The following is a 12,301-nucleotide window of genomic DNA, read 5'->3' as shown; positions in this document are numbered from 1 at the left end:
GGTGATCCATGTAAAGAACCAAATAAAATATTAGTCAAACAAGTAACATCTTGTTTAGTAAGAATTCTGTAAGAGATTATTCGCAACATAATTAAGCCTGGTTTTATTGTAGTGACTGTTGATAAAGAACCTTAAGGTGACCAGTTACAAGCATTTACAGATCAATCTGCAAATACTTGTATAATTTCATTGATCCACTTACCAGTGTTCACATTTAGCATGAAAGAATCCATTAACTGAAGAAATAAGAAGCACCATTACACTGAAAATTGATCACAACTCAATTAAGTAAAATAAATAAATAAGAAGTAGGAAAAGTTTTTATGAAAAATAGGAAGGACTGGATAACAAACAAATTTTATTGTAGTAAAGCAATATATATCAGTGAACAATTATTGGTAATCAGTTAATGCTTCTGAGGTAATGATGGTTAATTCTATACATTATTTTACATCCCAAATGGGAAATGAGATTTCTTAAGGGATATTATGGTTTTTTTATGAATGTGACAGGAGTATGAATATCACAGATTACTGAATCATATAAATTTTGGAAAAAAATTAACTAAGGAAAAATGAGTACTGTTACTTTTGCCAACCAAGAAAATTCTCACAAAATATTAGTTTAAAAAAAATATAAGTTAATTACAACATAAAAGTACTAACAGTGACAATAAAATGAGTAAACAAGAGTTCCTCCTTTAACTGAATTTCATAATCCAAAAGAGAATTTTCAAAATTGAACAATATATTTTGAGTAAAGAAAATGGAATTTATTGAGAAGGTGATAGTTTATCAACTTCCTCAAGGTAGAGGGTTAGAGATATGGCTTCCATCATACATGTCATCAAAATGCCACTGAATATGCTTCCCCTGGTAAAAAATAATCCACAACGGAAATAAACAGTGACAGGAATCTATTTGGGATCTGAATAAACAGAGGAAATAGTGAATGAAATCAGACTATGTAGAGTCAAAACTAAAAGGCAAAAATGATGGAGTAGTTGTTTATTAAATACATATCGTAACTATATAAGTGAAAAGAAAACAATAGAACAATTTAACTAATAGTGAGAAAAAATCACTTAATGATTAGCCTTTCTGAAATTATATTAAACTGACAGTTAAATTTAATTTAAAAGTAGATTATAATAAAGAGAAAAGTATTAATAATGATTGTACAATTATAATACTAAAATAATGTTATCTTTTACGTTAGTTCATATATTTATTTTACTTCTGTGAATTTGGCAGTTTTGTATTTGTCAAATTTGCTGGTGATTTTGCAAACTAAAACCACTTAACTATTAAGAGATGGGAAGAAGACTAAAATAAATCCATCAAAAGCCATCTAATCTGTTTCTGGTTAAATATTAGTATCTGAACCGCATTACATTATGCCAATGTAGCTGAATTTGCATGAATCAAGTTAATAGAAATGCAAATTCAATACAAATGTCTATCAAAAGTTCTATTCTTGATCATACTAAAATAACTTAATGGAATAGCAGTACACTTGGGCAGAAAGTAAATAGTGTTTGGAAAATTAAATTAAAAGAAAGAGTAGCCTTTCTAAGGTTCGCACACATAACAGGTGTTGAATCAGTAACAAAATAAAACTATCACACAATTTTTAAATCTGAAGTCATGCGAGTCATATAATGGAAATGATTTAAAAATCACTAAGGTTTCGGTACGAAAGATTTATAACAAAAGGGTCGATACTTATTTTTCCATACGTACATAACTTTAAACACTAATAGTACTGCATTAAAATAAATACAAAGCGGCTTTGTAACTGCTATTTCAGTATTATATTAGACCATTACCGTAATTTATCCTTTCTCTGAAAATATATCAAATTATGATATATAATAAACATTCAGTTAAAATACAATTCTGTTTTTTTTTGCTGTGAAAATACGTAAAATATAAATTATTCTTCAGGACAATCAAAATATGCGGCATTATTAACAGAATACGGTATTAGATCTAACCGAATTCCTTCAATGAAAATTAGATATTGTTTCTCACCTTCTTCTATCGTAACGACCCATTTTTTATATTCGTATTTTAAATATTTATATAAACAAACTCAATCACCTTCTGCAAATCTAACAGATTCACCAACACCAATGGCGAATGACGGTAGATCAAGAACAGTACAGCGTCAGTGCAGGTAATTAATGATACCAACATAACTAAAAGAAGATTTTAAAAAATTACAACTCAAAAATAAATTAATCACTGTCCAATTTTATAACATTAACTATATATATAGTTTTTTCTCATTAAAAATTAATTTAGTAAACAAACCAGTTTTTTAGCTACCTACATATACCTTATAAAAAAGAAGTAAATTTATATAAGATCATCAGAACATTTGATAACCAGTTAGTCGTTTTAAAAACAAATAACATAATAATACTTTACATACATAAGAAAAATAAAATTCACAGGAAGTTTTTATTACGATAATTATGAGGATTTATTTGGGAATAGCATAACCTGCAAATTCGGCTATGTGAATATCCTGTTTCCGAATGTTCCTTTACGTTTGTGAGAGATTTGGATAAGATGACGACCACTATTTCAAAGAAGAGGAAGGTATTTATGTGAAATTTTAGCTTTTTATATTGTTAATTAATATTTAAAATCAAGCATTTGCTCATAAATGAAACACTTCTATTCATATTCCTGGATTTTGTATGACAATTGACTTCGTAAGCTTGTCACATGTTTTACATGCTACATGGATGTAATTTCATGGTTGTTACTTTTGCAGTAATGAACCAACCCATTATCATGTGTAATTAAATTATAGAAAAGAAATATTATTTTTCTATTTTCTCCAGATTTCTGTAATCAACGGGTTTTTTTTAAATTGATAGTAAAATAATTTTCTGTGAATGTGTACTAGGTTAAATTTACGGAAATTATATTATTAGTTTGTTACAGTTCTTTGCTGTTTTCTGTGCGTGTCCAATTCATATAGATTATACTGATATGTCATTTAATCATTACCAAGGATCTTAAGAAAACATTGTAGCAGTGTGCATTTCATTATGTAAACTCGTGTAGATTTATGTTGTTCAGAGATTAATACTCTTACATTGTCCAATTAACCAAAATATTTCATCGTATCTCAGTGGGTTGAATACCAATGGTGGTTAAATTAAAAACTATAGTATATGTGATGTAGTTGAACCAATACTGTTTCTTTTGTATGTTCTTTACAGCAAATGTTCATTAGTAACCAAAGTAGTCGATTTTTGTGAATCAAGTAACTTGCCATGCATTTACCCCTTAGATTTGTTTGTTATTTGTTCTAATTATGCTTTTAGATCCCAATTAGAATAACGATGATAAATTCCAGCATTCAAACTATTTGGGAAATGAGAAGGTTTGTGACTAGTCAGTTGGTGAGGGCTTTTCCTTTCATACTTCAACATTTATGCCTGTTAAAGTTCAGCTATATGTTACAAGGATAATGAACTTTAAATTCATTTAATAATTGTTCCCTTAGAGCTAGATTTATGGCAATAACACTGGGAGGGGGGGCGTTTAAACTCTGTTACTTGCCCGGCAGACATTTTAATCTGTCTAGATCACAACTCAAATTTGTAAGTCTCTCCACTACATGACATTAGTTTGTTAGCCATGATGGCACAGTGTTCAGTCGACAATATGTCATGTTCTATTACTGTAAATCTTAAAGCTTAATTAGAATTCATTGTTTTATGTGATAAAATTATCCTAAATTTAATTTTGTTTTTCTGTTAATCCTACCTTTTTAAATATCACTATTTAATTCCCTGTATATTTAATGATTATCAGATGTGTTAGGTTAAGTGTTGTTAGATTATGTTATACAAACCCACCGGGTTGGTCTAGTGGTTAATGCGTCTTCCCAAATCAGCTCATTTGGAAGTCGAGAGTTACAGCGTTCAAGCCTAGTAAAGCCAGATATTTTTACATGGATTTGAATACTAGATCGTGGATACCAGTGTTCTTTGGTGGTTGGGTTTCAATTAATCACACATCTCAGGAATGGTCGAACTGAGAATGTACAAGACTACACTTCATTCACACTCATACATATCATCCTCTGAAGAATTATCTAAACGGTAGTTACCGGAGGCTAAGCAGGAAAAAGAAAGATTATGTTATACAAACCCACCGGGTTGGTCTGGTGGTGAACGCGTCTTCCCAAATCAGCTGATTTGGAAGTCGATAGTTCCAGCGTTCAAGTCATAGTAAAGCCAGTTATTTTTACGCGGACTTGAATACTAGATCGTGGATATCTGTGTTCTTTGGTGATTGGGTTTCAATTAACCACACATCTCAGAAATGGTCGAACGGAGAATGTACAAGACTACACTTCATTTACACTCATACATATCATCCTCTGAAGTATTATCTGAACGGCAGTTACCGGAAAACAGAAAACCGCTAAACAGGAAAAAGAAAAGATTATGTTTTACAAAGTTTAGTAATTTAAATATTTTTGGTACTAAAGTAGCACTTCCCACCTAGTTTATTGGAAACAGTATTTAAATTATATACAAATTGTATATAATGTATACTTGATGTTAATTAAACAAGGTTAGCAAACTAATAAAGTGTTAGGTTAAGTTCAGTTAGGCAATGCTATTCCAGCCCACCAGGTTGGTCTAGTGGTGAATGCATCTTCTCAAATCAGCTGATTTTGGAAGTCGAGAGTTCTAGCATTCAAGTTGTAGTAAAGGCAGTTACTTTTATATGGATTTGAATAATAGATCTTGTGTACCGGTGTTCTTTGGTGGTTGGGTTTCAATTAACCACATCTCAGGAATGGTCAAACTGAGACTACAAGACTCTACACCTCATTTACACTCCTATATATCATCCTCTGAAGTAAAACCTGACCGTGATTCCCAGAGGCTAAACAGGAAAAAAGGTATAATGTCGTTCCATGTACTGTGAACTGTGTAGAATATCAACATAACCTAATGCTTGCTTCTCTTGCTAACCTCATCTAATTAACACTAAATAGACCAATTATATATACAATGGTAGGGTAGACTTTAAATAAGAAATCTTCTGTTAAGCATGAATTTTAATAATATAAACTTTAATTACAGTAATAAAATGTGATAACACTGTATTAGTGCGATAAATGTTTGTTCAAAATTAACAAACTCTGAATTGTTATTAGATAACTGTGATACCATCTATTGAAGACTAACAAAACTGAGATGTGCTCTAGATTTAATACAGTTGCCAGATGTATAGCTGAAAAAAGTACAGAAACTCCTGATAATAGTCATTAGAGTTCTGATGTTTTCTAAACAGTTGTGCTTCTATATAGATTTTAAATAATCGCAAAAATGTTATTGTTATTTCAGTGAGAAAACAGAATTAATTCTTCATTAATAATTTGTTTTTGTGTTTTTTTGCCTTAGTTTGTTGCGGATGGGGTTTTTAAAGCTGAACTTAATGAATTCCTTACACGAGAACTGGCCGAAGATGGCTACTCAGGAGTGGAAGTTCGAGTTACTCCAACTAAAACTGAAATTATCATCATGGCAACCAGAACACAGAATGTACTTGGTGAAAAGGGAAGACGCATAAGGGAATTAACATTTTTTGTTCAGAAGAGGTTTAATTTTCCTGATAATTCAGTTGAACTTTATGCTGAAAAAGTTGCGACACGAGGTCTCTGTGCCATTGCACAAGCTGAGTCTCTGAGATACAAATTAATTGGAGGATTAGCTGTTCGTCGGTAAATCATTTTTATATATTTAGTCTTAATCTCATTCAATTAATACATCTTAATTGTGTAAGTTCAGGAAGTTTATTATTAAGACAAAAAGTCCACTAACTGTGTATGAATAAATAGCAAGAATCCTTCCAAAATGAAAAAATAATATTTTTCAGCTTACTTTTTACTGTGTTTAGCTACCTGTTTAACAAAAATGTTCATAGAGTTGATTCTTTAGTGCTTATCTTATATTAGATGCTACATTTTTAATGGAAGAAAGATTATTTAGTAAAATTGGGACTTATGAAATCATAAAATATGGATTAAGTAAGATTATTTTATGCAAATATATTTAAGAAAACGTGTATGTATGTGTGTGTGTATATATATATATATATATATACACGCCCATAATTTTAATTATAATATTAAAAATTAAAATTACACCGCAGAAATTAAGCAATTTTTGAAGATAATAGTTTTACTTGAAGTTAAGATCAGTTAAGAATTATTGTATTTTTCATTAAAATTGTAGTGGGAGGGAAAGGTTAAAAAGTAGTAGATTAAAGTCAACTAGAGTTCTGAACATGAGCAAAATTTAAAAATTAGAGAGGAATAAATTTTAATTAAGCCATTTTATGCTAAAAAGAAAAGAAAATGTATAGTTTTTAAGATTATAAAACATATTTTTGGTAGATGAAAAATATTTGTTTAATGTTAACAATCTGTTAATATACAAATATATATATAGTTAGACTTAAATAAGATTTAGCATTAATATAAAATTAAAAATAAACCTCTATCTGGATTCAATGTAGTGAATTTGCTTCCGTAAGCCAAATTTAAACTGGATATACATTAAATAAATCCAAAGACATTCAATATTAAATCGTGAATGGTTTAAAAAATACTATCATTTACAAACGGTGCATTGCCAGCTAGAGAGGTGGAGGAATCCCATTTATGGACAACCGAAGTAGTGTCAGGCCTGCTAACAGTTTCCGCAAAATAATAACTTAAGTGCATATGTATACCTACAACATTTTAGTTAAAAGGATTAATTTTTCTTTTTAAGTAAAATAAATTTTACCTAAATTATAAACTTTATATATTTTTGTGGTTCCTTGACTGAGATTAGAGCATAATTCTTTTAAGTATATTTCAGTTTATATTGAATGAGACTTGTTTGTGAAAACATATGTTGAATTTGTGGCAGCAGATATTTAAGCTGAGGAATTCAAAATTGTTGACCAATAATGTGTAGCTCTTGTCTATGAAAATGACCCAGTCTCCTAAGGGATTGTGATTGTGGAGGGTGGATTTTATCTTGAAAGAACTGCAGTTTTCTGTGGGTGGATTTCTTATGTTTTTGTTTGTATTGTCAAGATAGATAGATCACTTTCTTTACCATCCACCTAACTTTTTTTATAATTGATCAGTTCTTCCTCATTTTGTTTGTTTTGTGGGTGTTTTTGTCCGTTGGTACCACATTGAACTAAATTGTAGAAGTGTATATTAAGATAAAACCAAATTTTCATATCAGCAAGTATGTAAACAAAAGTTGTGTAAATTATTAGCTAAGGTAACATTTCCATACTTTTTAAGAATGTTACTTTTTTTTAATGAACATTGTATTTTTACAATTAGGGTGGTATTTTAATATTTATTTCTGTTTTCTCATATTTCTAGTGCGTGTTATGGAGTTTTACGTTTCATCATGGAAAGTGGTGCTAAGGGTTGTGAAGTGGTGGTATCAGGCAAATTAAGAGGCCAAAGAGCCAAATCAATGAAATTTGTTGATGGACTTATGATACACAGTGGAGAGCCATGTATAGACTATGTTGATACAGCTACGAGACACGTCTTACTTAGACAAGGTATTTTTTAAGATTTTAACTGAAGTAATTAAAAAAATAATAATTAAATAACTTAAAAAAATTCAGAAATTAACTGCTTTAGTAATAAGTAAAAGGATTTTGACCATGGCTATGTGCAATTATATGCTTACAATTCCAAATGACTTTTAATGAAATGCCTAATTCTTGCCTCATATTTAAACTTTTACACCATCATTCCTTTCTCTTAATTAGTTTCGATAGATGTGGAGGTATATTTAAAGACTTGTTATAAAAGGAAGATTATTTTTTAAATTATTATTTTTACATAAACTTTAACAATATTATAGCAAATAATCTTTCTTTGTCTGCTCTTCAGCTAAGTATTAAGTATACTTAAAATTTAAACATATGTTATAAAAGTTGAAATACATAATAACATCCTTTACAGAAATCTGCTTGATATTCTTTCTATTTATCCTTCTGATTTATCCATGTCTAACTCGTTAAAGAAAGCCCCTGTAAATAATTTACTTGTACTGTCTATGAGTGATAGTCTCCCCAAAAGTTTCAACAATATCTAAAGAACTCTGAAATGAGGAAAATGTTTGATTTTCTGAATGAATCCTGTATTTGTGTAATGCACTACATTTGGTTCTACATTTTAAAAACATTGTTGTTTGAAGCAGATTGAATTTTTATTGAAGTTTGTTCATAAGCATGTTGTAGTAGATTTTTTTTTAAAATAATTTATAAAACATTTTACCTTTTGTCATCCTCTATACTAACCCTGCTATGCAGTAATAGGATTTTACAAAGCGAAAGTTCCACAAAAGTTTGAAAAAATCCTTTCCCCAAAAATTATCTAAAAAGATGGAAGGGATAAATTATCTTTATTATTTGGTTTAGTGTACCCTACATTGACATTTTTAGAACTGTATTGAGAAAAGCCTTAAATTTTCATTTAGTTTCTTTTCATGCCAATTTCTTCTAGTTTTGTCATATTTTTCAGTAAGGGAGTCAGTGTTGAGATTTTTGTAAGGTATATTTATTAGGTTTTGGATTACTTGTTTTAAAAGGTTGTGAAAAACTTCAATTTTTACATAGATATGTTAATGTATGAGTATTCCCATTTCTCATATCAGTATTGTATAAATTGGTATTAGCACATTTATAATCAGCCCAATTTTTAAAGATAAATTTAAAAATTCTTAATTATCTTCAAAAACCAAATCTGTCTATATTAAAGCAGTTGTATGAACAAAATTATGCTTATGGTAGGTTTAAAAGATAATTGAACAGTTTATTAGGAATCAGTAAATAGTAGGACATAATAGTTCAACTTTGATTGCACTTTGTTTTCGACAATTGAGTAGGTAGGTCTTCAAAATGTGAATGGAATGGCTTAAGAGCATCATGATGGTGCTTGTACTACAGTCTAACCAGAAACTTAATGTTACACTGTATTCAGTTATTATGTATTTTAGGTCCATGTCTTTTACTTAATGGACTCCTCTTTAGCTGGATGAAACATGAGTCAGTCAAGGCAGAATATTGTGTAAGCAAGGTTAATGTATAAATTTAAAAGTTTGGTAGATATGTTGCTCTTGTAAAAATTGTGTCAAGGAAATAAACAGAACATTAGAACAAAAAAATTATTGACTTGTGTCAAATGAAAATATAATTTTCACACTTTGCATTCTTAAGTAAACAATATTTGAATTTTCATGTTCACAGTGGAGAAATTTTTCAAATATTATTAGTATTATGAATTATGGCTTATTTTACTATAAAATCAAAATACATTATCTAAATTTGTTTAGTATTATGGTCATAATAAATAATTCTAAAACATAAATTTCGGGATATTTTGTTGCAGGAGTTCTGGGTATTAAAGTTAAGATCATGCTTCCATGGGATCCAAATGGCAAGACAGGACCGAAGAAACCTTTGCCAGATAATGTGTCTGTGGTGGAGCCTAAAGAAGAAATTCTTCCAACTGCCCCATCAAGTGAAGTTAAAGCATCAAAACCTGATGTTGGAGGACCTGTACAATAAAAAAAATGTTTAATAAAAAGATTCTTTTTTTCTTTTGAATGCTTTGTTTTTTATCATAAATTCTTCGTGGGTTTTCTTTTTAATAACCTATGATGATAAATTTTTGTTACTTTGAAAATGGAAGTGTAAGATTAAGATTGATAGCAACTTTTTTTTTTGAAACATTTTTTTAAAGATTAGTAGTATGGATTTGAAAAGTGATCATATTTTATTTTTCTAAAGGTATGTTAATGTAAAAGTAATAAAAATATTATTTGATGCTAAGGTATTGAACCTTAAATCGCATTTATAAATTTCAGTTATTACACTTTTCATAAGAATAGTAAAGAGTTGTAAAGTGCGCCTTCATGTTTTTAGTATTCAAATAAGAGTTAATTAAAACTTAGAATGATGTACTGAATATTTAGACTCATTTATACCACGTAATTATACTCTTTAACAAGTGTTATTAGAAAGTTGTAGGACTTAAAAATTTTCTGTAAATAAGCAATTCAGATTTAATCTTGGTAAAACTAGAATAGGACTAAAGTGTACTGCACTGGTAAAATGGACTTCTTGATGATGCTCATTGTTGCATTATTGATTATTATTGCTAACAGCTACTGATCAGTTGGATAAGCAAGCTAGTAACAGCTATGCAAGCAGCATCTGTTTACATCATGTATGTAGGCAGCAAATTCAAAAGTGATCTTACTTTTAAAAAACATTTCTTATAAAATTACTTTCATTCTTTTCATCAAAAATGATTGATTAATTCACAGTTACTATTTTACATAACCCAACAGTGCATTTCCTGAGGGAAGTTATTATGATTTTGTTAATAGGATTATAGGTTCATCTTAACCCTGAAGGGGAAGACAACCAGTCGCCATACCCCCCTCACCTAGTTGTTATGGGCTTTACTGGAGGTCATCTTCAACAAGCCTCAAGACATCTTGCAGTCCTGGCCTCAGTCAAGATGCCACGTGACACTCCCATTGGTGTATTAAACCTAAATGAACCCACTAGACATTATGCATAGTCTTAAACAAGATCATACCAATTGAGCTTAAGAACGGAGTAAGTCCAGCCTGCAACCGCGAACAATAAACACAGAAATCTAAAACAAAACATTGAAAATTTAAACAGAAACAAGAACTTAACAGGACAATCGTAAAACCTGAAACACAAAAACATATAACATAAAACCACATTAATAAACCAAACAAACCACTAATGAACTCTGAACAGCAAACTATTAACAAAACAAACAAAACCTACAATAATTCTCCTACATTCAGTACAGAAAACAAAACATCTGTTCAACACATGGAAATAGAAACAAAATAAAAAACGTAAACATTAACATACACCCAACAAATCGCCAACTAGAACTATGTTAAACTACCAATGCACACAAACACCCAACTACAGAAATAAATAACTGACCAACAAAAACCCTGACCATAATCCTACACCTAACATGAAATAAAAACAACAAACAGAAATCTGTAATAGTTGCCACCTCAATGTCAAACTAAAAATCTATCTGACTGAGCAACAAGTCCTGTGCATGCCTGTATGCAGGACAATCCTCTGGCCACACACAAACCAAGAATCTTAAATCAAACTAAAACCACAGTAAAACAAAAATAAATAGTAAAATATTAATAAGTACTCATTAATTGCACACCAGTAAGACAGAGCTAACCTAAGCACAACCTGCTCTGTTGATGTCAACAGCTGAACTATCAATTATAGGTTCAGTGGACTTGTAAATTTGATGATTTTAGAATTTAAATCAAAATAGATTTCTTCCAATTTTTTTTTTTTTATTATCTTAACCATTAAAAAGTTATAAACAATTCAGAGAAATACAGGTTGATACAAGATTATGCTTTTCAAATTACTCTTGTAAATCGAGATGAAAATATATAATACAATACTTTCCTGGTTCCTGGTTTTATGTGTGCTACAGAAAGTCTGACTACTGGAAAAACATAGAGTAGGCTGACGGCAGCGGAAATGAAATATCTGAGACTGGTAATGCAGAAAACCAAACATGACAAAAAAAACACCTACCATATGAAGTCACCTAAATCGAGAACCACTGGTACAGAGTGGAAAAAAGAAGTTTGTTCATGTGGGGAGAATGAATGAAAATAGAAGACCAAGAATGGTGATGGGGCCAAACCAGTGGGAGTACAAGGCTGAAATTTCCAGTGTGAGGTAGGAGAATGGCAACAGACCATAAAGAATACAAGAAATGTAGGTGCTAGGTGGATCCAAAACTCAAACACAGAAAGGGGGAAGATAAAGAACACATGTGATTCGTGAAATAAATTGTTTTTAATGCTAAAATGAATCTGAAGTCAGAATTTTCCCATCACCCTATGTTTTTGATAATTATGCTTAAGCCATAAGATAATCATCACGTATCTTGACATACCTCTACTACTGAAGTGAACATAAGTGTCTATAATTTAAAACAACACAAAGCTTGTTGGCTGTTAGCCTTCTGCTTTTAATAGTATAATTAATTCAGCGAGTGAACAGTGAAGTCTTATGCGGTAATGTGTGGTTATTCACTATAGAATCCCATAAGAAAAACGTACACCTTTAATTAAGAATGTTTATGAATTGTATTGACTGCAAAATCAATGATTATAAGACAAGCTCCTGATACA

At 30.2% G+C, this 12,301-nt stretch overlaps 2 protein-coding genes across 3 annotated transcripts in view; one reads left to right on the top strand and one right to left on the bottom strand.

Moving 5' to 3' along the window:
- The window catches only part of LOC142325939 (putative ATP-dependent RNA helicase DDX17), a 75,875-nt gene extending 73,717 nt beyond the window's left edge, over positions 1 to 2,158 (bottom strand). For both annotated transcript variants that reach the window (XM_075367895.1, XM_075367896.1), the window contains exon 1: positions 2,034 to 2,158. In XM_075367895.1, the coding sequence (XP_075224010.1) occupies positions 2,034 to 2,056 (23 nt within the window). In that variant the 5' untranslated portion in view covers positions 2,057 to 2,158. The remainder of the gene's footprint in view (positions 1 to 2,033) is intronic.
- A 315-nt stretch (positions 2,159 to 2,473) lies between these two features.
- On the top strand, positions 2,474 to 9,674 carry RpS3 (ribosomal protein S3). Its single transcript, XM_075367897.1, has 4 exons — positions 2,474 to 2,606; positions 5,444 to 5,763; positions 7,432 to 7,619; positions 9,457 to 9,674. The coding sequence occupies exons 1-4, from the start codon at positions 2,577 to 2,579 to the stop codon at positions 9,633 to 9,635; spliced, it is 717 nt and encodes a 238-aa protein (XP_075224012.1). The 5' UTR covers positions 2,474 to 2,576; the 3' UTR covers positions 9,636 to 9,674.
- The last annotated feature ends 2,627 nt before the right edge of the window (positions 9,675 to 12,301 follow it).

This window comes from Lycorma delicatula, chromosome 6 (genome assembly GCF_047948215.1).
Source record: "Lycorma delicatula isolate Av1 chromosome 6, ASM4794821v1, whole genome shotgun sequence".
NCBI classification, from domain to species: domain Eukaryota; kingdom Metazoa; phylum Arthropoda; class Insecta; order Hemiptera; family Fulgoridae; genus Lycorma; species Lycorma delicatula.
The sequence above is the reverse complement of the archived record's forward strand: the minus strand, read 5'-3'. Positions and strand labels throughout refer to the sequence as shown.